The sequence below is a fragment of the Plectropomus leopardus genome, chromosome 13, assembly GCF_008729295.1.
Source record: "Plectropomus leopardus isolate mb chromosome 13, YSFRI_Pleo_2.0, whole genome shotgun sequence".
NCBI lineage: Eukaryota > Metazoa > Chordata > Actinopteri > Perciformes > Serranidae > Plectropomus > Plectropomus leopardus.
The window spans coordinates 18,979,788-19,004,668 of NC_056475.1; the positions used below are offsets into that span (position 1 = coordinate 18,979,788).

At 39.6% G+C, this 24,881-nt stretch overlaps 1 protein-coding gene across 1 annotated transcript in view; it reads left to right on the top strand.

Annotated features, from left to right (window-relative positions):
• LOC121952349 (neurobeachin-like) overlaps positions 1-24,881 on the top strand; it is a 117,986-nt gene that overhangs the window by 47,715 nt on the left and 45,390 nt on the right. The window contains exons 8-17 of the mRNA XM_042498966.1: positions 1,982-2,128; positions 10,127-10,324; positions 11,875-12,008; positions 12,689-12,797; positions 13,885-14,037; positions 15,886-16,054; positions 21,544-21,623; positions 22,051-22,113; positions 22,468-22,565; positions 24,043-24,135. Of these exons, the coding sequence (XP_042354900.1) occupies positions 1,982-2,128; positions 10,127-10,324; positions 11,875-12,008; positions 12,689-12,797; positions 13,885-14,037; positions 15,886-16,054; positions 21,544-21,623; positions 22,051-22,113; positions 22,468-22,565; positions 24,043-24,135 (1,244 nt within the window). The remainder of the gene's footprint in view (positions 1-1,981; positions 2,129-10,126; positions 10,325-11,874; positions 12,009-12,688; positions 12,798-13,884; positions 14,038-15,885; positions 16,055-21,543; positions 21,624-22,050; positions 22,114-22,467; positions 22,566-24,042; positions 24,136-24,881) is intronic.

Genomic DNA, 24,881 nt, shown 5'->3' on the forward strand with positions numbered 1-24,881 from the left:
AAGTACAAGTATGAATGACTTTGTTACTGTATCAAGAGTCACCCCTAGTTCTAGATATAAAGAGAGTCCTCAAATAAAATTAGGCTGTCTCTGCAGTAGAAAGATGCATATATTTCTTAAATAGAGTAAACAAAAAAAGGACACTTGCTCAATAGGTAGAAAACCTCAAAGTACCAGCACGCCACGCCGGACCAATAAAGGAGAGCCCAGATATGAGACAATCTAAAGTGCTTCACATAAGAAGAAGAAATGCTTTGCAGGATGCATTTTTGAATTATATCATTATATCGTCGTGGAATGGTGACCACTTCCTGTTCGCAAACTCTCACTATTACTGCTGAACAGGGCGTTAAAATATGTTTATGAAACATTTAAGGAGAGAAATGGGCAGTGCAGTAACATTATCTTGGTTAAAATTTGATGGGCACTCTGTAGTTTTGATACGGACATTTGATTGGATTTACAAAGCAGAAAATTGGTGAAGTGTCCCTTCAAGTCTATTATTCAGGTCTGTCTGGTAAAATAAAATAAAATAAAATAAAAAATAATAATAATAAACTTTGATCTTTGCTGAAAGACCTGTTTTCTGTAAATCACATGTTGCGATCAGAAGTTTTTCTCCCAAACACACTTCTGTAACTTCTGTAGCATCAGAAATCCAGTGTTGGTCTGGCTCCACACTTCCCTCCCACCGTGATATTGGCAAACATTCGAGGTTTGCCCTCTGCATCCGTCAGCTGGGGCAGAGTTGTCCTTGGGCCCCGTTCCAGCGCAGCTCGCCCAAACTCCAACTTCTAACTTTTCCATTTAGCTGGGGACAGGTAGCCTGACCTCTCTGTGGCAGCGGAGCCTTCATTACACTTCCTATCGGCTCACTCTTGACATTGCTGCAATTACCAGGGGCTGGTGTTATTCTCTGTAAGAAATTCGTCGGCCTTAGGGTAAAATGTCATACAGTTCACGCGGCTCAACGAAAGTCTCCTTAGCAAAAAAAAAAAAAAAAAAAATTACAGTACATGAGTGAAAGAACAGGTCTGAAAATGTGTTGATGTTATCAGGGTTTGTTTTGTCCTGAAGGCTGAAGATAAAACTTATTTCACTTATTTCATCACTTTGAAGAAGCGGATGAGTAAAGATCTCATTGTGATAAAAGGTATCAGAGGGACGGAGTGGATGAAAGGCGAGTGGACAGAGAGAATGTAATAGCAGGTGATGGCAAAGTTGTAATGGAGCGATTCGAAACGAGCGCCCATCAAAAGTTTATCTGCTTTTTCAGCATCCGCTGTGTTCATCGCTGCAGAGCACCACAGACTTCTGACCAGAGATTGAAAATTAGTGTTAAATCAACTCATGACACATAACAAACTTTAAAGATTTCTTTTCTTTCTTCCTTTTTTTTCTTGGGTTTTATCCACGTGTGGTGACTACAGTCCTTGTTGTTAACAATGCACCCTCTAACAATAATACTTGGTGAATTAAGAAATGGATGTCCAAGTAGTTTTAAGTAGTTATTTTGTTGGGTAAGAGATTTATTTTTGAATTAAAAAAAAGGCCATTTGACATTTCCTAATTTTCTCTCTTTTTTTGAAACATTATTTTAGGTTGGAGGGCAAAATAGACAGGGAGCAATAAAGGACTTTGAAAGAAAATAGAGTGAATTAAGGCCATGTTTAGAAGACTCTTTAGTAATAGTGTCTTTGTCTCTGTGTCCTTTTTTCGGTCCTCTGTTTTTTCTAACTTGTTTTGTGGCATCTGCTTGAGGCATGTTGAGGGTTTGTGATCTGTTGGTAATAGGGTGAATCATTTAAATAGAATTAAAAGTTAATTAATTAATTAATTAATTAAAGAAAATCTTTAAACATTTATTTGTCAAAAGTGCCCTGAAATAGAAAAACACACAATCTGTGAGGGAGAAGATGTGAAACTTCAATAATTAATTTTGACTTTAACTAATTTTTTTGTGTTCTACTTTTTTTTCCAGAGCTATGACAAGTGTTTCCTTGGTTCATCAGAGACAGCGGATGCTAACAGAGTGTTTTGCGGTCAGCTTGGAGCTATTTACGTATTCAGCGAAGCTCTCAACCCAGCTCAGATCTTTGCCATTCACCAACTTGGCCCAGGATACAAGGTGAGGCGGCGCCCACGTACAACCTTATCATCCACTGTTCTGTATATTCTCTGTACGCTTTACAGAGCATCAATGTCATGCACTGTTTGGCAGGAAGAATCTCCTGGCAGCCTGAAGATTTCATTGTCAATGTTACTTAATGCTGTCGTTCCCGGCTCACGTCGTCAGCTGGATTTAGTTGAAACCATCAATCATTCTCCGGCTGTCAATCACAAAAATAGCCTGTACAGTGTACTGGTGCCAGGGTTTCCTTGTGGTCTGTGGGATGAGGTTTTTGTTGTTAGTTAATGTATGTGCTGTAGGTTTTGCATCCTTTGGATCCTCTCAAATAGTGGATTAAAGCTGGAGCATGAGTTTTATGACACTTTTTGTGTAGGCTAGAGCAGTGATTCCCAACATGTTTTTGTATTTTCTTTAAAGCCATTTCACCATTAAACCTATATCTCTTTATCCTTTCTTAGCTAACCACTTCAGGAATGTATTCATTGGTTTTAGCTATTGAACAATTTATCCAAAGCTATCAATTTCAAATATTTCAACTGCTCATCTTTTAAATGCAGTGTGGTAGAGTCAGAAGTAAATCAATCTCAGAACCCACTGGCTATTGTACTGGTAACAATTTAGCCTCTGGGACCAACGGCCAAAATTTTGGGTATTGTTGTGTAGCCAGCGGATGTCTGGATAATAATGATGGGCATTTGGCCCAAGACTTCCCTTTTGTGTGTCAGCCATTGTTCATGGTCCAATAGGCAACTTAAAACACAAGAATGGAGTTGGAGTTTACCAAATTAAATTCAACCACATTATTTCCATTCAGTGCATTCCTACGCTTTTGCTCCACACACAGCAGAGGTGGTGGACTTGAGTCATATGACCAGACTTGAGTCACCAATTTGAAGACTTAAGACTTGTCCGACCAACAATGATAAAAGACTCGACTCCGACTTGATTTTTATGACATGAGACTTGCCTTACACTCTAAAAAATATGACTCAAAAGGGCTTAACTTTTCTAATTTAATACTCAGGTTTTTCTAGACATTCAGAATTTATGTTTTGTTAATGAAATGTTAATTGGTTGATTTCTGGTGCAGTGCGTGACCACCATAATATCCAACTTTTTTCATTGCTACAAAACACACAAAAAAGGAACATTAGTGTGTCTTTTTAGCTAACATAATTACTTATCGGTTGCTAAGATTAGATCATCAGAATATTATACGTGACGGACCACCCCTGATTTCTGATTTGCCACCACAAGGGCCATCCCATTGTAACTGGCTATCTGCCCAGTCAGTCTGAATTTTTGTTTGTAGGTGCAAATTCGGTTTCTAAACTTGAGAGGCACTAATATGTCAAAGTAGTGTCTAGCCTTACTAATTTTACAAATACATTGATACAACTCTTAAACATTTTGTTCACACAGGCTTATTTATTTTAATTTTAGGCACTTTCATTTCACTTTTGGAAGATTCATTTCTATAACAGCTTGTTGGAAGCTTTAGTTTACATTTATGTGGTCTCACTCTTTGGTTGTGATTGGTAGTACTATTTATCTTTAAAACTAAATTTTAAACAGGAATATAAGACATTGTAATATTAGTAATTAAAGTAGGTATGGGTATTGGAGACAAAAATGGTCAATTAAAGCTATACCGACACATGCCTGCAGCAGTGCTCATACTTCATGTCACCCCTGCATAAATCAATGCCTCACTTGGCCACCCTACTATTGATTCTCAATACAGTAACTTGTGACTTGCTTTAGACTTAAAGGTTAAGATTTGAGACTCACACATGTATGACTCACCCCCACCTCTGCCACACAGACTGCTTACCTTCATGCAAACAAAGCCTGCTCAAATGTGATTACTGCTCAGACTACAACCATGGAAACTACAAACTGAAACCAAAATGCTTCAGATACCAATATCTTGTCTTGCATACATATGCAGATTTAGAGAGAATAGAGCTAATCAAATGTAAAACATCACTCCACACTCATATTGCAACTTTGATGCAACAAATTTTATTGTCCAAAACCAAGCTTTTGACAGGGGAGCTGTCTTCCACTTGGTAATCTAGTAGGTGCAGGAACATTTTTCATTTTGATTAATTCTGCTCCTGTCAGCCAGAACATCACTGCTATCTGTGTGCATTTCTAACTCTGCTTCAGACAAGGCAGATATTCCAAAATCTCAACACTGGATCATGATGTCGTGCAGCTGAAACACGTTGTGATTTTCGTGAGAGGCGTAGCTGCAATTACAACCAAATTTTCAGGGAACTTAGTGGCTTTCTAGGTTTAAATGCGACACTTGCCTTTAATGCTTCCCTGCCAATGAACGAAGTCACTATATAAAGTTAAAGTAGATGAAACAGATTGAGATTAAAGGGTCCCAGCGGAAAGTAAACGCAGTAAAAGCACTATCTCTAAAAACCTCCTGGGAGATCACGAATTGATGATTGGAGTTTGCAGTTTGGAGGCGTGCGAGGCATGTTTTTGCCTTTAAACTCAAGAGTCTAGACACAGAACTTTGCGTTCCTGTCCTAATACAAAATTATTCAAATGAGCTTCACAATGTTGGGTGTGGAGCTGTGATAGCTTTAGAAATCACCATCTCTGCCTTTTGGCCTGGCTATCGGAGACAGCTGAGATGTCGCAACACCTTGCCAGCTGTCTGCTTCTTGTTTTGGCAGACTCGCACGCCTCGGGCCACTTACAGCTTGTTTATGAAGGTGTCCAAAGCTGTCAAGATTTCAGCACTGCAAGACTGCACGGAAATCTGAGGGTGCTGATGTGCGTGAGCAGCTGCTGGTATTTCAACAGCTCCTTAAAAAAGGGTATATACTGAATCAGGAATTTTTGCTTTAAATAGCACGACTTGATAAGGTGATACGTTAAGGAGGAACATATTGGCAGCATGCAGAGTTCATGTAGAATGCATGAGGCAGAGCAGAGATCATCCTCTCCTTCTCTCAGACTCTCTCACGTCATAAAGCATAAGGCACGTTATCAACGCTCGTGTTCCTCCTAATGATGGCATGCTTGGGGTTTGCTGTTTCTCGGCCATGAATACTGATTCCTCTCTCTGTCACAGCCCGCAGTTTCCTCTGGGCTGATCAGTCAGATGATTGCCTCTCTGCATGCCACAGAATGGGCTTCTCAGATGCCCAGAAGAGACCATTAAATGGCTCAGTTGTTTCAAAGCCGCAGGCCTCGGTGCTGCTATTGTAATGATGAGTGTGCGGGTTTTTCGGTCGGCTAAAGGAGAGCGCTACTGGGACTCAGCTTGTGTCGCACAGCTTCCTGTCTTAATGCGAATATAGGCTGGTGCTTGTTCGTACGACTACGCGCAGGATGTGTATATATGACAAGCTGCTCCTGAAATGTTGCCTAATCGCTGCTGAAGAGGACTGTGACTATGTATGTACTGTACAGTATATACAGTATGTGTATGTGCAGTCTCTTGGTCTCATCCACTGTCAGTGTTACTGTGCAGTAATGAGGAGCAAAAAGCAGACAGACACTCTGCTCGCTCTGCTAAACAAGCCTTCAGCACAGTGAGGGTGTTCAAGGTCTTCTCGCTCGACGCGGCTCATGATGGCCGACACGCTGTGTGCACTGAATGTCTGTACGTGTGTGCAGTTCACCTCTTCCATGCTCTCCTAATGACAGAAGAAGGTGGACGGTAACATCTTTTTTTTACCGTGTGGGCTATGATTGAAAGAAAGCTGGTGTTTTTATGTCTGTGTGTGCGTTCTGTGAATGTCCTGTCACTCATGTGTTGTCGAGTGTGTCACTGGTTGCACTCCTCATCAGGAGTCCAGATGTCCTCATGGCAGAGCACTGCCAACAATCTGGCCACAACGTAATTAATGGACCATGTGAGTCTATTTGGACACCTGTGTTGTACGTCGTTGTTTGTGTTTTTGCAGGCACATGTGCCCCATGTGCATTTGTGAGGTTTTATAGTAGTATTATTGAAAATCTTTTTCTTTTGTACAATATAAACTTTTAGAGAGTCATTTTCTAAAATCAGATTTGTGTAAGGCTCAGTTCGGTATTTAATAACCTGTCGTCATCTTAAAATACAGATTACTGTCCCAAAAGCTGGTATCAAGTGTTTTGGTAGCGTTTTAATATTGTTTATCTTTTTTAAAAATTTTTTTATGTATTTTGATAAATTTTATATATTATAAAAAGCTGTAGTTGGTAACCTTTACACAAAATAACTTTTTGGTCTACTGTCACAATATCTAGATAGAAGTACATGAGACAGATAATCTGTAAAAAAAAAAATCAAGTTCCTCCGCCCTCTTGATTTGCTTTTAAAAGGTATTTGCAAGAATTCAGAGTCAAGCACTGTCACTATATCCAGACAGTAGTAATTGAGAAAGATAATCTGCAAAGAAAAAGCGTTTCCCTTCCTCCTTGCAGTGCTTCTAACGGCATTTGCTAAATTCTGTTGCTGCTTAATGAAAACAACCAATCAGAACTGTCTTTAACACAGCTGTCAATCATATCAGTCAATGCTCTTGCAATCAAACTGTCAAACTAGCAAGATTCAAGATTCAATCAAAATTCTGTCACTGCATTGCCTGTTGGTTCAGAAATGTTTTAGTGTACTGTTGTGACCCAGCTGCCAAGTTGAAAACATTTGATGCGAAAATGAAGCATCAATTACCAGCTGAAGCAAAAAGGCCCTCATTTCACAGCTACATAGTACCCTAAATTATGTTTATGAAAACATTTTGGGTGAGAAACAGGCTATGTAGTAACAAAATCTTGATTCATATTTGATCAGGGCTGCCAGTTTGAAAGTTTGACTGCAGTTATGAGCCGTGATTGACATTATTTAACAGCTGCATTAGATAATACTTGCCTCTGAGTGGTTGTTGCCATTAGAAGCACTAAGAGGAGAAGGAGGAGGAACATGATTTTTTTCACAAGTGTCTGCCTCATGTACTACTGTCTGGATATAGTGACAGCTTCATCAGATATGAAGTTTCATCAAATGTAAGCAAAGTTCTTGCATTGCTGTTTAGTATCACAACTGAAAGTTTTGAATTGTCATATTCAGTACTGAAACAGTATTTTCATTTATTAAGATATTCATTCATCTGATAGCCTTACTAAGTTGCCAAAATCAGTTACACAACACTGTTGCCATATGCTGGAGAACTAATTTTGGAAGACTGCTTGTCATTCAGCAAACTCTGTAAAGATGCCGGCAGGCCCAGGCTGAGGTGAATGGAGTAGATGTGTGTGCGTGCTGTTATCACTGCAGGCCAGTGTCGTACCTGCAGCTGTCAGGTGTGACAAAGGCGGGAGTTGTTGCTTTCCTGTCTCTGTTTGTGTAACCAGATGAGGGACACATATGTGCTTAAACACAGCTGTGTAAAGCTCTCCACATGTAAATATTTGCACTTTCCTTCACCCTTGCCTTGCGTGCTTCTCCTACTGCATGTCATATGCCTCCGTACATCCCCTTAATACTTTAAAGAGTCAGCAAAGCTCTTTTACACTTTCAGCTACCTGCCTCCATCGTTAAGCACAGCAACATAAATACAAGCCCACATCTGCACAGCCACATCTATGCATATGCACTAGTACACACCTCATAAATGCGCCACAATAAATTGGCTTACACTGCACAAAATGTGCATCTTAATAAGTGTATTAATTTCACATTCAGGCTATTCAGTATTTTTTTGTGTGCAGAGGGCCCACTAACCTTCAGAATAAACCGAAGAGCAATTTATTTGTGTTTGTGATTGATTATCCCTGCACATAGCTGCAGTATTCTAGGTAACTTTAATGGATAAGCTTTTTAACACAGCTGTTTCATAGACTCACTTTTTAATGCCGGTGATCTCACTGAATTATTATCTTCAAAAGTCAGAAAATATAAACGTCCAGTAGGCATGCCTCCCTATCATGTAATTGCCACTGATTACTTATGAAGATTCTGCAGGAATGTGTGTGGAGGTGTGTGTGAAAAGTGTGCTTCAGATTTAGATTATAGGTTTAAACAAGTGAGTTTCCTGTGTCACAACTGATCCTGATAATTGAAAGGAAGGAGAAAGTAAAAGCTGCAGTGCTAGAAAACAGCAGATCTGTATTCAGCCCCTGGACCGAGATAAGGACGTTAACGCTGTGGAGGGGCTGTTTTCTCTTCAGATGTCTCCATTGTGCTGTGTGCTCTTTACTTCAGTGTGAAATTTTCTGCTGCATGGCTGAAACTGCTCAGGGCACATTTTCTACAGCAGACCTCAGATGAAAGGTTTAGAACAAGATGGGGCCTGCAGGTCTGTGAACAGCCCGGGGCTTTCCTGTACAGTAAGGCTGAGCAAGGCACCTGGGGACCCAGCCTGCTCGAAGGGGAGAGTACCCCTTTCCTGGAGCTGCTGCAAAGGATGGCACAGCAACTCGCTGGCCTTTTCATCTGCAGGGCTTCTTGTGTGTATCAGCACTGCTGCAGGAGACATGGACCCACTGACCTTTGCACACAGACAGATATAGACATGGATGTACACACACACAAAAACACACAAAACGCAGCCTACACTTTCTTCAATATCTGCATGGACAAAAAAGAAATCATTTTTACAAATAATTTTTCTTTAAGGTAGCCAAAGAGACAACATTGAATTCAGTTTTTTATATTTTAGTTTCCCCATGACAAAATGTTGGTCTCTATTTCAGTATTATTCTATTACAAACTGATATCCCCTCAAGGATGAAAAAGGATGAAAAGAAAAAGTCCATGATAAAGATATTTTAGATTTTTACAAGATAAAGATTTAAAAGGTTAAATCTTGTGTTATGTGAAGGACAAATGTAACAAAGTAAGGCAGCAAGTAACGATTATTTTCATTGACGATTAATCTTAACACTATTCCTCAATTAATTGATTAATTGTTTGACCCGTTGAAACTTGAACAAATTGGCTTGTTTTCTTTAAAAAACATAGGAAGAGACCAATGAACATTAACAAGAAACTACCCCAAAAAAGCACAAAATTAAAAAAAGAAAATGACCTTAAGAAAATGAATGCATTTTTTTCTTTTAAAAAAAAATTAAATATAAAATGTATAATGAGAAGTCATAAATATAGTTTCATAATATAGTCTCAACATTTTTCCTTTTTTAATTATGTCTCACAAACTCCCCATCACTAATTTTCAGTAATTTTCTTGTCACCTTTTACTCATGTTTTGCATTTTTGCTGGACATTTCTTGTTGCTCATTGCCTTTTCTTTTGTTTTTCAAAAGAAATCAAATAAATATTCTCAGGTGTCAGAGGCTTTTATTGTTGTGAAAGGAATCTGAATGCAGTACAACAAAACTATTCTCGATCCAGTTTCTAAAGGGTTAATCTATGAAATGTCAGAAAGTGGTGAAAAATGTCAATCAGTGTTTCCCAAAGCCTAGGATGACATCATCAAATGTCTTGTTTTGCCCGTAATCCAAAGATATTCAGTTTACTGTCACAGAGGAGTAAATAAAGCAGAAGATGCTCACACTTAAGAAGCTGGAATCAGACAATTTTGAATTTTTCTTCTGTAAAAAATTACGTAAACCAATATATTAATTATCAGATTTGTTGGCAATTAATTGATTAATTGATGCAGCTCTAAATTTAATAAGTAGACATTTGATAAAACAAATGCTCTCAGTTTGTGTCCATACTCTAGTGTTTTTTGTTGGTGGACTGTAAAGACAGGAGATAAATTTGGATCTCTGGGTGCCTCTCTCCGCTGGCCCTTTCCATCTCTTATTCTGGGCTAATTGAATTAGTGCCCGGGTTAGCGCTGTGTTCATTAAGCTAATGCTGTGTTGTTTACACATGGCTCACGCTGCAATTAAGCAGACATCATTTTGGGTGTTGTACTTGTACACACAGACACACACTCACACTTCTCTGGACAAGTCATTTGTCTCTTTGATTCAAAGTTTTTCCCTCACATGACCCCTCTTTCCCCGTCACTGCAGAGCACCTTCAAGTTCAAGTCAGAGAGCGACATCCACCTGGCTGAGCACCACAAACAGGTGTTGTACGATGGCAAGCTGGCCAGCTCCATCTCCTTCACCTACAACGCCAAGGCGACGGACGCCCAGCTCTGCCTGGAGTCATCGCCCAGGGAAAACCCCTCCATCTTTGTCCACTCACCACATGCACTCATGCTACAGGTCAGTGTGGCTGGACTCTGCTCATCACTCGCTCTGAATCACTGCAACATCTCGTGATTTTCAGCAGTTTATGTATGAATGATTGATTTGAAATGAAATGGCGATTCAGTCAGGCTAGTACACCACAGGCTGAATCCAATGCACTTCTGAAAAATCTGTATATTTACTGAAGTGCTGCATATATGAGGCTTACCGCAGCAGGACAATACAGGTGTTTGTTAAAAAAGTAAATATAAAATGCACCTTGTGAAAGACAGCTGCCACTATACCCTTCAGTAAATACCAATGTCTCGAAGCTCACATTTTTTAGACTTTAAGCTGTTAATGGTGCACTCTCTTTCTAGGGTATTGCTTTATTAAGCAAATATCTTTCCAGGCACCCTTAATTCAGGGCTTGTTGTTAAAAGTGGTTCTTTGTACCTCATCTTCATTCAAGATTTTCTCTCTGTTGTTTGTTGTGTGAAAATTTTACCAGCAATCCAGGCAGTAATTACTGTAATTTACAATTACAATGGCAGCAAGTGAGTCTCATTGTATTTTAGTTATTTCAATTTGTTAGTAGAGGTCACGCAATCATCAGTGAGTTTGGACAGCAAAAGACAGGCTACAAAGCTAAACAGGTGACACTTACAGCAGCAATTCATAATTAGTTCATTTTCAGAGTATTACATTTTTTCTCACTGAAATACAAAAGACAGCTTCTGTTTTGGGTTCCCATGGATCCTTAAAAAGCCTTAAAAGGCAATGAATCCATCACTCCGAAACTAAGGTACTTATTGGTATTTAAATGTTTTAAATCAGTATTTCAGAAGTCTTAAAGATGCTTGGCTGCTTAGACATGGTATGTAGGATTTTATTAATTGTTTTTTTCCTAACATTGTAAAACGCCAAAGTAATTGGTACCATTTTTTAAGAAATGTATAGATTGCCTCTTCCGCATGATCAGAGCATAGGATCACTAGTTCTTCATCACTGTTTCTCTGCACGATGAAAATCAAGGCACTGGAGTCCAACCTGCAGAGCGAAAAACAAAAAATCAACCAGAAAACCCACCAACAAATGGCAGATACTTCCCAAAAAAGTCATGCTTTATGTTACAATAAACATTTGGGCTAAACTGTCCTTAACACTGAGTAACTGATGTAGGTTAATATCGTTTTCTTCAGTTTTGGTTGCTGTAAAGTTGGTCTTTATGTAGGAACCCTATTATTACAACTTCAGAGAGATGAGAAATTGGGTTGTGGGAAAGGCAGGCAAGAACATTATGTCCATCCATTGTGAAATCAGAGCTCTTAGTTGTCTCCCTGACAAATAAGTCTCAACAATAAATTCTGAGCAATAAGTCCCATATTGTGGTGGACGTTTTGAGGTTTAATTACCATTTAAAATTGTAGTAATGTTGTATTTGAGACCTGAAGTAGATGTTCTACTGTAAGTCTGATGTGAGATATGCTACATGGCAATGAGTGAGTGATTTTATCTCTGTTTGTGTGTCGATACAGTACAACACATGTTTTTGTCTGCTCTAACAGTCCATTTTCGTCCCACAGGATGTGAAGGCCATTGTTACCCACTCCATCCACAGTGCCATCCACTCCATAGGAGGCATCCAGGTCCTTTTCCCTCTCTTCGCTCAGCTGGACTACAAACAGCTCAATGACAGCAGTGTGGACACCACAGTCTGGTGAGTGGTCTACAAAAAATAACTGGATCCCAGTGGCTGCCTGGAATACAGTGATATCAACAGTACAAATTATTTAAAGCTTGTTTTGTTATTTAATGTGAAACATCTACAGTGGCTGATCCTGAAATTGAACCAAAAATCAAAGAAGAAAATGAAAAAGAAGTAAAACAAAACAACTATGAGCAACATTTTATAGAGATGAGTCCGCTATGTGTGAGGATTATCTTCCCTCTGAAAGACCAACCTTACAATTACGCCGCAGGCCAGAAATAACTGATTATAGAGAGCAGGGCATGTAAGAGTGAAAGGAAGAAGAGTTATGTGGTTTTCCCTGGAGCGATGAGCTGCTTTTAGAAAGTCGGAGTGTCTGCGTTCTTCTCACTCCAAGATACTATTCCAGCACACTAGCTTTAACACAGTTAGATATCAGGCAGCATCTCCGCATCATGTTAGCAGCATCCGAGACGATTTGTCAAATATCATCAGGAAGATAACGATAACAAACAGAAGGAAAAACACATTCTTATTAAAGATAAATGATGAAGATGAATGTGGAGCGAGCAACGTGAACGTTTTTTGTTTTTTTTTTGCCTCGTCACTCACATACTCCAGTGGTGAAATCCATCTGTGATTTCAACGCAGGGTCACTGAAATATGTGTGCACAATGTGTTTGTTTCAGTGCCACTCTGCTGGCGTTCCTGGTGGAGCTGTTGAAGAGCTCAGTGGCGATGCAGGAGCAAATGCTGGGAGGGAAGGGCTTTCTGGTGATTGGATACCTGCTTGAGAAGGTCAGTGAAAAGAAAGGCCTCCACAATTAAGCATTTTAAGTGTCACGCGTCATATTTATTTATTGTTGGGTGAATACATAGAGTGGCCTTGTATTTGCCATGGCCTCCATGGAAGTTTTTTAAAGCTTACATGTTTTGAATCCCGCTCAGTAATCAGTATCTTAGAACTGAACTTTTCAGTTTGATATGCACCAGATCATGGTCTTCAATGTTTTTCAGGTCCAGGATCCCTTAGCTGAAAGAGAGACAAAGCAGGGATCTCCTAATACATATACTGTTAAAAAAAAAAAGAAAAAAGTTGCCTATTAAACTGGGGCTACAATTATATGTATAGTGGCCTAAACGGCCATGTATAAACATAGCCTTTTATGGGGCATACAATACTAAGCTACTCAAATAATAATTAATGGCAGCTTCATGGATTTGTGCATCATGTTAATTTCTTAGGTGGACAGTATATCACAGTCTCTTGCTTGAAAAGTTAAAAAACGTCCCATTGTGGCTCATAAGAATGTCCGCACACTTGAAAGATTACTACAGGTAATTGACCAATATGTTTTAATAGTACACAACTGTTAGTTAACCAGTTTGCTTCGCTGTTCTGGACCAGTGCTGCACAGTTAGCTAACTAATATGACTGCACAAAGATTTTGGGGTAACAGCCCATTAAAGGAGTATTATCCACAGAGGCCTCTTCCAAAACCAATAAAAACACTGAATAAAGCAATTTCACATTAAATTTTTTTTTTTTAAAAAATGCTGTGTTTGTTAAAACGAATGACCCTATCTAGAAGCAGAACTAGGTTTGTTTGTTCTGGGCTACTGTAGGAACAGGGCAGTGCAATGTAGTGATCTATATACACAAGGACCTGGTCCCTTCTAAGGTAGCAAACACACAGTGATTCGTATTTTCAGTTGATTACATGCTGAAAAGAGCATACTTATTATATAATATTCAGTTTCTGCCAGTATATACCCCTAAATCCTACATGCTGGACCTTTTAACAACAATGTCATTTGCAAAAAAAGAGGGGTTTTATTACCATTCTGGTTAAATGACAGTTTATGTTTCTCATCTTTTGTCCAGTCATCACGAGTCCACATCACCAGGGCTGTACTTGAACAATTCTTGTCCTTCGCCAAGTATCTGGATGGTTTACCTCATGGAGCGCCTCTCCTCAAACAGCTCTGTGACCATGTCCTCTTCAACGCTGCCATCTGGATACACACCCCTGCCAAGGTCTGTTTATATGTGTGCATCTACTGCATATGTGTGTGTTTTTACGACCTTGCTGCAAAAAAAAAACAGAAGAAGATGGTCTGAAAAAAAGAATTAATGGCGTAATAGACTCACAGACAAAATAGAAAAAGAAAAAAAAAATTTCTGCTCATAGTTTTCAAGGAGATTTTTCTGAATGCAAGGAAAATTGAGACAAGCAAGCAAGTATGAAATGAAGAGGAAGAAGGGACTGACATCTTAGTGCCCATTGCCCTTTGCAATAATATAACAAAGGAGGTTACAGGACATGGAGGGAGGAGCTGGCACATCATGCAGGGAAGGACAGAACAGGCAAACGAAGGAAACAAAGAGAAACAGTGACATTTGAAAAGACCCCGGGACAGGCGAGAGATGCGTAGCTCCTTTTTTCCCCCCTCCTCACTCTGAACTAGACGTGAGTGTTCCTGGCGTTCCCGCGGGGCCAGTCAGCTCTTGCCTCCATTATTTTCAGAACTTCCTGACTCCCCGTCTTCTTCCCTCTGACCCTGAGACGTGATTGGCTCCTGGGTGCAGCAGTATCACTCTCCAGGGCAGGCTGCAGTTAAGACGGAGGAAATGTGACTGAGCAGGTGCTGCAGCTCAGGAGAAAAAGGGGGGTGTGAAAGTCAGAATCCAACACAGCAGAAACATGTAAACCACAGTCTGAAGTGGCAAGACTATTGCCTTCAACTGAGCACCAGCACAGAGACTGACAATGAATTATTAGTAAACATTACCACAGTTCAGCAGGGTCATCATGAGAACAAGACAAGCACAATAAATGTTATAAGCAGCAACAAAATAATAGCAAAAAAATAATCCTTTAATCTTACTTCACTGTACCATTCTTGTCTCCCACTGAGCTTTATTATTTTCCACTTCTCATGGTGTTATCATCACCCTTATTATTGGCAAGAATAGCCTTTGTCATATTCAGGACAGAAAACACTTGAAGAAATCATGTCTGAACCTCATCTCCCATCTCTCATATGGTCGCCCTCGCTCACACTGAAAATAAAGGGCTTGTTTTCTTCACCAAGGACTTCTGGCAAACATAATCCTCCCAGAGATGGGAGAATGTTTGTTACTGTTGCAGCAGCGCAGCCCAAACTATTGTGCAATGATGATCAAGGAGTTCCAGGTTTTCCTGCGGCCCAACCTGTTGTAAATCACACCAGATAAACAGCTAAATGTTTGAAAAGTATTGTAATGAAGGCCATTTAAGCCAGCTGAGTGCACTCTCCATTCTAGATGAGCTGTGATGCGGTATGGTCAGGCCGCGGCACTCCGCTAATTTCATCCGCTTAACCAGCGTTACCTCGTTAAGGCTGGTCCTTAGCGTCGTGGTCACTGTAATGAGCTCAGAGATTTGTGAGCATGCAGCAGACGTGAGTTCTGTGTCGAGGCGATGGAGAGGATTGGTTAGTGGAATATTAAGAGAGGGAAAAAAGGAACGGAGGGAGGCAGGGAAGGAGCAAATAAGGCAATTGGAGAGCGCCCTCCTTAAATGTCAGCGCTGCATACGGAGCTCCTCAGAAGCTTGATGGCTTCAGGCACAAAACATCAAAAATAACACAAAGCTGAAAACATTGGCGCTTTTGCTGGAGGGAAGAATCCTTTCATTCCCCCATGGCAGTCTTTTCACAATAAAACTGCCTTTTGTTTGAACACCAGAAACACACAGATAATTTGTTTCTCACCCACCAGGTGTCTGACAATTTGTTTTTGTCCATCGACCTTTGTGTGTGTGTGTGTGTGTGTGTGTGTGTGTGTGTGTGTGTATGTGTATGTATGTATATGCACTGTATAAATGGATGTGTGTGTATTCAGGTCCAGCTATCCCTCTACACATACCTGTCATCGGAGTTTATCGGCACAGCTACCATCTACACCACAATCCGCCGTGTCGGCACTGTGCTGCAGCTGATGCACACTCTGAAGTACTACTACTGGGCCATCAACCCGCTGGAGTGCAGTGGAATCACCCCCAAAGGTCTCGGTAGGTTCACACCTGCACAGACATTTGCACACATGAAGACATTATCGCTGTAAGACAAAGAAAAAAGATAAATCATATATACAATTTTTAATATCACGAGAACTTAACTGCTCACCCAGCGTGTTTGTCTGTACACTATATGACTTTGTTTGGTCTTATTCATTTCTGTCTTAAATTCTTTCTTAACCTTCTTCTTCTTTACTATCTCTCTGCCTTTATTCATCTCATTAACAAGGCTGTCTTGTCCTAACAAAAAAACACCAAAAAGTCCAAAGACATTGATTGATTGGTTGTATGTATAAATCTGAGCTTGTATGGTTGTCCAGCTTTATGTGTCAGCCCTGTCATAGTCTGGCAAACTGTCCTAGATGCACTGCGCCCAGTGTCGGCTGAGTGTCGGCCCCCTGCGACCCTTAACAGGATAAGCAGTTTTAGATGATGAATGATTGATTTTCGGGCTTTAACTCTACACTAAATAATAGCAAACAAGGATTACTTTTAATTGTATGTGGTTTATGATTAGCTTTTAAGATAAGTTACTAAGGTTCTGAATTCCTGTAATCGGTTTTAGTTTTAGCTTACAGCTGAAAACACCACAGAGAATACATTAAGTCAGTAGTCCTTAGACTTTAAAAAGTAACTAGATGTTTAATGGCTTTGAATTGCTTTGCAATTTTGTCGAAGCACCTTATGTAATGTCAGGTCAAATAACAACAGCTTCTTTAAAGTGTATGGAATAAAAAGTGATACTGACTGGAAAGAAAGTGGTCATTTATGTCATACACAGACACTTTATACATGCATTCTCTCCTTCCCTAAACAACCTGTATGTTGCTCGTATGCACAGCTGAGCAGCTCCCTTTTTGTAAATCTTTTTGCACGTTAGAGAGTGAATAGGACTATTGTAGAAAAAGAGAATGCATATTCTTTTCTTTTGTAAAAAATTGGTTGTTGTCTCTTAAGTAGAATAACAGTGTTATGTGCATGTGAAGCCTGTGTAATAGAAGTCTATTTTTCCCTTTATTTAGAAGTGAAATGCACACACATCCTTTTGTGTTTCCTGTGAATACAGTGCATGTGGAAACAAAACTATGAAAGATTTGGCCATATTTGAAAAAGAAGTGCAATTATAAAACACATCTTATTCCAGACACAACACGGCGACAAATCAGATATATTTTCAGTGGCTTTGTAATTCAACAGAGAGCAGAGGTAACACAGCCACTGTTGCCTCACAGCAGAGCTTCAGAAAGGTCGGAGCAGGCCTTTTCACTTTAATCAACATCTTCTTTCGCCTGGGACCCTCCGCTGACTATGAGTACGCATCCCATGTTGCCATGGCAACAGACGGATTTGATTGGCAGATCCAAGGGAGCTTTTGGAATTTCTAATCAAGTGGCTGTCTGGCTTCCTTTCTGTTTGGCGATATTGCTGTTTGACTGCAGGGATTCAGCCCCATAAAGAACCACTGATAACAGCAGCAATTAGCCTCAGACTCGTACTAATGGCCGTTCAAAGCTACAGGATGTGCTACTTGTGGTTTGGAAGTCTGCATGTGTGTGTACTTGGCTGTACTGTAAAAGTGTGATATGCATTGATGGAATTCATTTGCATAGTAATGAACAGATATTTTGAAACCCACAATGGGCTTTGTGGGGAGAATGTATTTAACTGTGCCTCAGTCTGAAGTAATGAGGTTGAATTCAAGTTGTAGATAGACAGTATTTTTTTGAATAAGTATATTTTTTCCCTGAACCTGCTTTAAGTCTTTGAAACCCTGCTTAGAAATACAGTTGATTCCCAGGCTTTTCTCGTATTTTACAAAAAGCTCCATTTAATGTTTAAAAATTGTTTTAAGAAATCACAAAAAGGGAGTGTGTACTGTACCTAATAAAAACACCTCCGACCTTTTGCACTAGTCAGGTACATTGCTTTTGAACTCAATACAACTGAAACAGCGATTAAACAGCTTCTATTAAGTGAAACAAGAATATGCCTGAAAATATTCATTATGATTTAAAAGTGTCTCCCTTTTTATTTATTTTTGTTTCATTCTGCTAACCTCAGTGATACAGTTAGTGTTATATATTATGTTTTAATTTTGTTGCGTTCTGCAATGTTTTGTATTATAACATAATGCAGTTTAACTGGCGTTAAATCCGAATAAATATCCTTCAAGTCCTTAAGTAATGAGCACTCACAGACTGAATGTAGATCAACAAACAAGCCTCAAATGAAAAGACTTCAACAAACTGCAAAAATTGACTATATTTTTAGATCAACTTGTGTGTGTTGTTTTTGCAGGAGCCCATAGTCAGAATAAACACACGCTTATGAAGAGTCACTCACCCACATTCATAGGTTCATAATAAAAAAAACCCTCTTTGACTCCTTGCAGGTTGGCATTATCTGGCAGAACAAAACAGTGTTTCCACAATGAATGGATAAAACTGTTGAGTCAGATTTGGATAAAAGGAGCATAAGAGGGAGAAAATTAATTTCAAAGAGTAAAAGATGATAATTAAAGCTGCCCTTGAGAAGCGGTTTAGATGAATATAAGCTTTGCTCAAATCTGCTTAAAAGGCCATTAAAATGAGGTTGCACTGGCACACACTCACCTGGCATGTCCACGTTTGACACAGAGCTGCTGCGTAATCGTGATGGATGGCAAGTGTCACTATTCCACCAACATGCACCAGCTTGACAGATAATGATGATGAATCATAGGGGAGTGCTTCGTTGTCATGTTTTGGCTTTGTGAAGAGCAGGTGAACAGACTGAGACACGTACACAGTCATATGATTCAAGGCGAAACGGAAAAGCTTCCTTTTCTTTCACACCCTCTGTTTTTTATGTTTCTCTTTGCTTTTATTCCGCTGGCTAAGCAGCTACGGATTAGATATCGGTTTAAATGTTCTGAGAGGGCAAGGTGCATTTTATTGAGCTTACAATAAACACTGTTTTCTATTGCAGTACTCTCGCTTTGTGTAAAATAAGGTCAATTCCAAATACCCTGACACAGCAGAGTGCACGGTGGCAAATGCACATAAGCCGGACATCATAAATGTTTATTGTAGCCTTATAAACTCAACAAACCTCTGTTGGGAATGTAGAGTGCTGATGAGAACAGGCAGCTTGTGAGGTTTATTGCGTACTGACTGTTTGTTTGTCAATGACATCTGTAGGAGAATAGTTGAAGAAGATGGAGGATGAGTGGGAAAGTTGGATAGAGAAAGTCATCTTTGTCTGGCTGCAATGGCCACTGGGACCATTAAAGGGATAGTTCAGAATTATTGAAGTGGCGTCATATAAGGTAATTATCTATACTCAGTGTTTAAAATAGAGTAGATGGTGGTCATCATGCCCCCAGTTTTAAGAAGCAGACAGGAGTACTATCAATGCACTGCTGTGGACAAGGGCAGTAGCAAAATGCATCTTGAGCCCCTTTCCACACCCACTAACGTCTGGCTTTTTTTTAATTAAGGAAAGATTATAATGGATATTCACTCCTGCATCAAATGACTGCAGTAGTCACGGGAATTTATCAGCACCATCTCCAACTGGCTTCCTTTAGCAGAGATGGAAATAAGACAACTGGATAGACATGCTAATTTTAGCCTCTTTGCTGGTGCAATGCAAAGACGGGCTGCCCCTAAATACCGTCCTTTTCCTCCCAAGCAGCGCTCAAACATTGTTCCAAATACGCTGCACTGACATTAAAAGAGAGACTGAATAAAAGGTGATATTAAAAAGAAGAAACCACCATAACATTTTCACTGACCTCCATGCTGCTTTCTACTGAATACTAACCATTTTCTATTTTCTGGCCCGTCCATGACATTGAACATGACACACCAGTAAAAAGGTACATGCTAGTAATGTGAGAGGAGTTTATAGCAAATTTTCAGCGAATCTTCACTTGTTTAACAAGCCCACAAATAAGCACTAATTTTGGTGGAAAATGGGTATTAGCCATATAAAAGAAGAAGTCTCTCTCTCTCTCTCTCTCTCTATATATATATATATATAATATATATATATATATATATATATATATATATATAGTATATATTAGCGTAAAATATATAGTTTACGCTATATTTTGAATATTTTCATCTTTTTCCCTCGCCGAATTCTCTGACAAGGAAATGATCTGAAAATGATGCTCTTTTCAAAGCCAGAGTCCACTGACAAAAACAGTCATTGTACCTCTCAGAACATGGGAGTTACTGGTCTACCGCTGCCTCAAGCGACTTTGGTGTTTTAAAGGGGTCGTTCAGATTTACCTGAGGCACAAAATAACAAACAAACTAAATGATCAAGGCAAGGGAGGAGTCTGCTGGCTTTAAAAAGAGTTATAGTGTGGCTTCAGTTTCCCATCAGAAAGTAGTGAAAATATTCTAAATATAGCGTACAATACATGTACTACACATAATATACTGATTGCAAATAAGTACCTCATACAACCCCACTTCAAAAAACTCAGAACTATTCCTTTAAAGGGAAAAAAAATGCCCGTATTTTTATTAAAGGCTAGGTCTTATATCATTATTGCTTTGATCCCAAACTATGTATCTTTTTTTCTTTGGCACTTAGATCCATTAGTTAGTTATTTGGCAGCTGTTTTGAGCCGATTCATCACAGCCGTAAGCTTCTGAGGATCTGGCGCACGCATTAAACACCTCAAAAATGACTGAAATGCTGTTACAACAATGAAAATGGATTGCCAACATCTGAGTTGTCAGGGTTGTTTTTTTTCTTTTAAAATGGGCTACTGTGCCATAGTGTCAGAGGTAAAAGGAAGCCTTTGCTGAAGCTAAAAGCACCCAAATTGCAGAATAAACTAACACAACAGTTGGAAACAGTGTCCCCAAACCTGGTGGCTCTTTGTGGCTCTTAAGGCACATGTTTAAAGGTAGTGGAGGTCTGTGGCAGTTATGAATCACAGCAAAATGGAGCTAAATGTGCCAAGAAGGGCAAAAGACCTTTCAGATATAAGCTATGACATCAGAACCACATGAAAAATTTTTCCTTTTGTGTGCGTCAGATGCTTTTGTGTTTTTAGCTTTATTATTTCTTGGTAGCTCAGCACAGCAAACAGCTGATGGAGTGCCAGAGCTTTAAAGTAGATACAGTGGATTACAGTGCTTGTTTGGTTTGGATCATTTAGACCATCAATCAGGTTTTTGTAAATTGCCATGTCTTTGCTGTAATCAGTTAGATTAGTATTACTATAAAATATCAAGATTGCCAAATTGCTCAGTTAATGACAGTGATGTAAAGTATCACAGATCTGTCGTGATCTGAGTGCTTGTATGTGTATGTTAACATGTTTTTCTCTGCTCTCCAGGAAGCCTTATAAAACCTAATATCGGCACACAGAAGGGTTCACTCAGACTGAGCTACAGACTTATTTAGATGATCATTATCGTGCATAAAAATGGATTTTTAACAGGAAATTATTCTTTTGTTTGGGTGTGTTTGTTTAGACGGACCACGGCCATCCCAGAAGGAGATCATCTCACTGAGAGCCTTCATGCTCCTCTTCCTCAAACAACTCATACTGAAGGTACAGTGAGAGAAACTGATTACCATTATCTTCATTATACTCCACGCATAAAGTTGCAAGAAATCGCTGTTTTCCATTATGTCCTCTGTTGTTTTCCTCCCTTCCACGGATCTCAGGCTTAATCTGAAATGTGTGTGTGTGTGTTTGTGTGTGTGGAGGTGTGGAGAATCGCATTATAGATCAGAGTCCTGAATAAAGCACTGTGTCTTTTGTGTTTGTGTGTCCTTTGTATTGATTTCTTTCTGCATTTAGGTGTGTGTGTGCGCGGGAGCACACGTGCATGCATGTGTGTATGTGCATTGCTTCCTCATGGTTAAAATGCATCACCAGGAACAGAATAAATGAAGTCATCTGAGGTTAAGAAGATGTAAAAACAACTGAAGATCATGAATGTTTCAATGAAAGATGCCATGTCTGTTTTTCACAGGACCGGGGCGTGAAGGAGGACGAGCTGCAAAGCATTCTCAACTACCTACTGACCATGCATGAGGTAAACGCTAACTTCTGTGCCAAAGAGACACTGTGAGAGAGGGAGCAGTGAGAATGGTTGAGTGGAGCCGGTGGCAAAATGTGCATTATAATTTGTGGGCCGGAGTTATGGTCCACTTAAACGAGAGCGAGTGTGAGTCAGCTCAGGCGCTGTGACAGCGTGAAAAATGGCGCAACAATGGACTGAACAGAATGTACTCTTCTGTAACAATTATAGCTATTCTTGTTCTGAAATACCACCTGCTCCTTGCAATACTGGCTTCTTGTCCCCTACAACTCTCTCTCTTTTTGTCCTTTTAACCCTCCTCATGCTCCTTTTTTTCACCTGTTCAACTTTGCTTTCGTTTCTCTGCAGGATGAGAATATCCACGACGTGCTCCAGCTATTGGTGGCTCTTATGTCCGAACACCCAGCGTCTATGATCCCTGCATTTGACCAGAGAAATGGAATAAGGTGAATGCTGCCTGCCCACACACACACACACACACACACACATGCACACACACAAATAAAGACATGAGGCAACACCGCATCGTACTGACATGAAAAAGAGCTTTCTTTATTAATTATGACACTAATCATTGTATGCCTGAACATATTTTGTTTACATTTCAAGTTAAACCTTTTTCTATTTATATATTTGTATTACAACAAAAGCCTCCATATGGTCTTAGATTTTGGATATTGTAAAATCGTTCAGTCTTGTCTTTTCTTGGTTTTAAAGAAACAACCAATCACAGTCACGGATATCTTTCATGTCTTCTGTAAATATCAGTCTGAGAAACATGGAAGAGACGTTGCTAATTTTAGTGAAGGGCTAGCTAGAGCCTCACAAGACAATATTTTCATACACACTTAAAAAAAAAAGTCTGGAAGAAGATCAGCTCCAGTATCTGAGCCATGATAACCATGGCGGTTATGGCCACTTAACAACATCAGGCGCAACTCGCCTTATTGAAAGTTGCATCACAGTAGGCACAATATTATCATTCCCAGGCTATAAAATGTTTCCCTGGGTATTATTTCCACATTTCTGGTGATTATTTATCAAAAATATAATTGTGAGTATTTTGTGAAAGCACCAATAGTTAATCCCACAATATCAGTGCAGTAATTATATAGAGGTATTTGGTCAAAAGTATTTTCTCCTTATTGCCTAGTCCTAATACTTGTGGATACATAATATGAGCTCCTAAAAACTTAAATACATTTATAAATACAAAGGCTGTAGCTTATGAAGTTAAAATCTCAGAAGAAATACACAAAGCAGTTTTATGCACACTTCCTGTTATTGATATTCCTTTGAGACTCAAAAAAATAATTGTGAATATTTTAAAAGCACGAAGAGACCTATGGATTTAAAGTGTTACCAAATGCAGTTATATTATCTGTTCTTTGTACAAAATAACATTTGTAACCTTTGTCTTTATTATATGATTGATGATATGATATTCTGATGAGCAAATAAATCTTGCACTGTGCCACAACAATAACATTAATGTGCTACTGCATGGTTTAGCCATTGTTTATACATTCATTTACAATACCGATGTTACACATACAAAGGGGAGCTTCATCCTCGCAGCGTGACTTCTCAAAGACGGCCCTCTAACTGTGCTGATAAGTCCCCTGAAGCACAATTGCACGTGGAGTTTCTGGTTGCTATGGTAAATCTGCTGTTGTCAGAGAGCTAGTCAGCAAACTGTGCTGTGTTTTTTTACTTTTATGTCCTCTGAGCACAGTCCTTTGAAGAAAATGCTTCAGTCAGCGCACGTGTTGCTAACTTTGAGGATGTTTACTGAGTATCAGGCAGCAGGTGTTTACTACCTACACAGAAAAACTGGGTTTCTCACTTTTAGCCTACATCTAAGGTATTATAATTCCTTCACTGATTTGTAATCAGTGCGGCTTTGTGTTTGACGTGTTACAGGGTGATCTGCAAGCTCCTGGCCTCTAAGAGCGAGAGTATCCGGGTCCAAGCTCTCAAAGTCCTGGGCTACTTCCTGAAGCACCTTGGTCACAAGTCAGTACCTCTTTGTCTCTGTGCTTTCTTTCTGGTATATTTCTTTGTGTTGCGTTTAGTGCTCAGTAAATGGAGAATTGTTGAAATAAGGGAGCACTTCAAATCTTTTTTTCTGTCACGGCTAAGACAGAAACACTGCATCAGGGTAGTGAGACTGAGGGGGCCTCGCATTTAGGTCTGAGAGTGAAAAAACACACTGCAGTAAAAACTGAAAAACTACAGCAGCGCAGCCTCCAGTGAGCCTTAGAAGTGCTGTTTGTTTGTGTGTGTGTGTGTGGAGATAATGTCCTCATCATCACGTCCAGGCGGAATAATCATTTTGACAGTGTGCACTGGCAGGGAGGTGGAACCTTGATGAGCAGCAATGAATGCTGGGGGATTTATTCATCCCATGTGACATACACGCCGCTCACTGCACGACATGGGAGCAAGCTGCTGAGCTGCACCTGAGCCCCACACCTTCACCCCCCCCCAACCTACTTAACATCTGCTCCAACCAAACATCCTGTCGGGCTGCCTCTTTAAGTTTACATGTCACTTCAATTTATTGATCCACACAGCAAATTAGTGATACATCAAACAGCATTTACTTCTTGGAAAGACATTAACTATATTTTTCCAAAATCGATTCACATAGCCTGATGTCATTCATTAATAAATAAAAAAAGAATTACAAATAAATAAAAAAATAAGATACAAAAGATATTGCTGGGGGATTTATTCATCCCATGTGACATACACGCCGC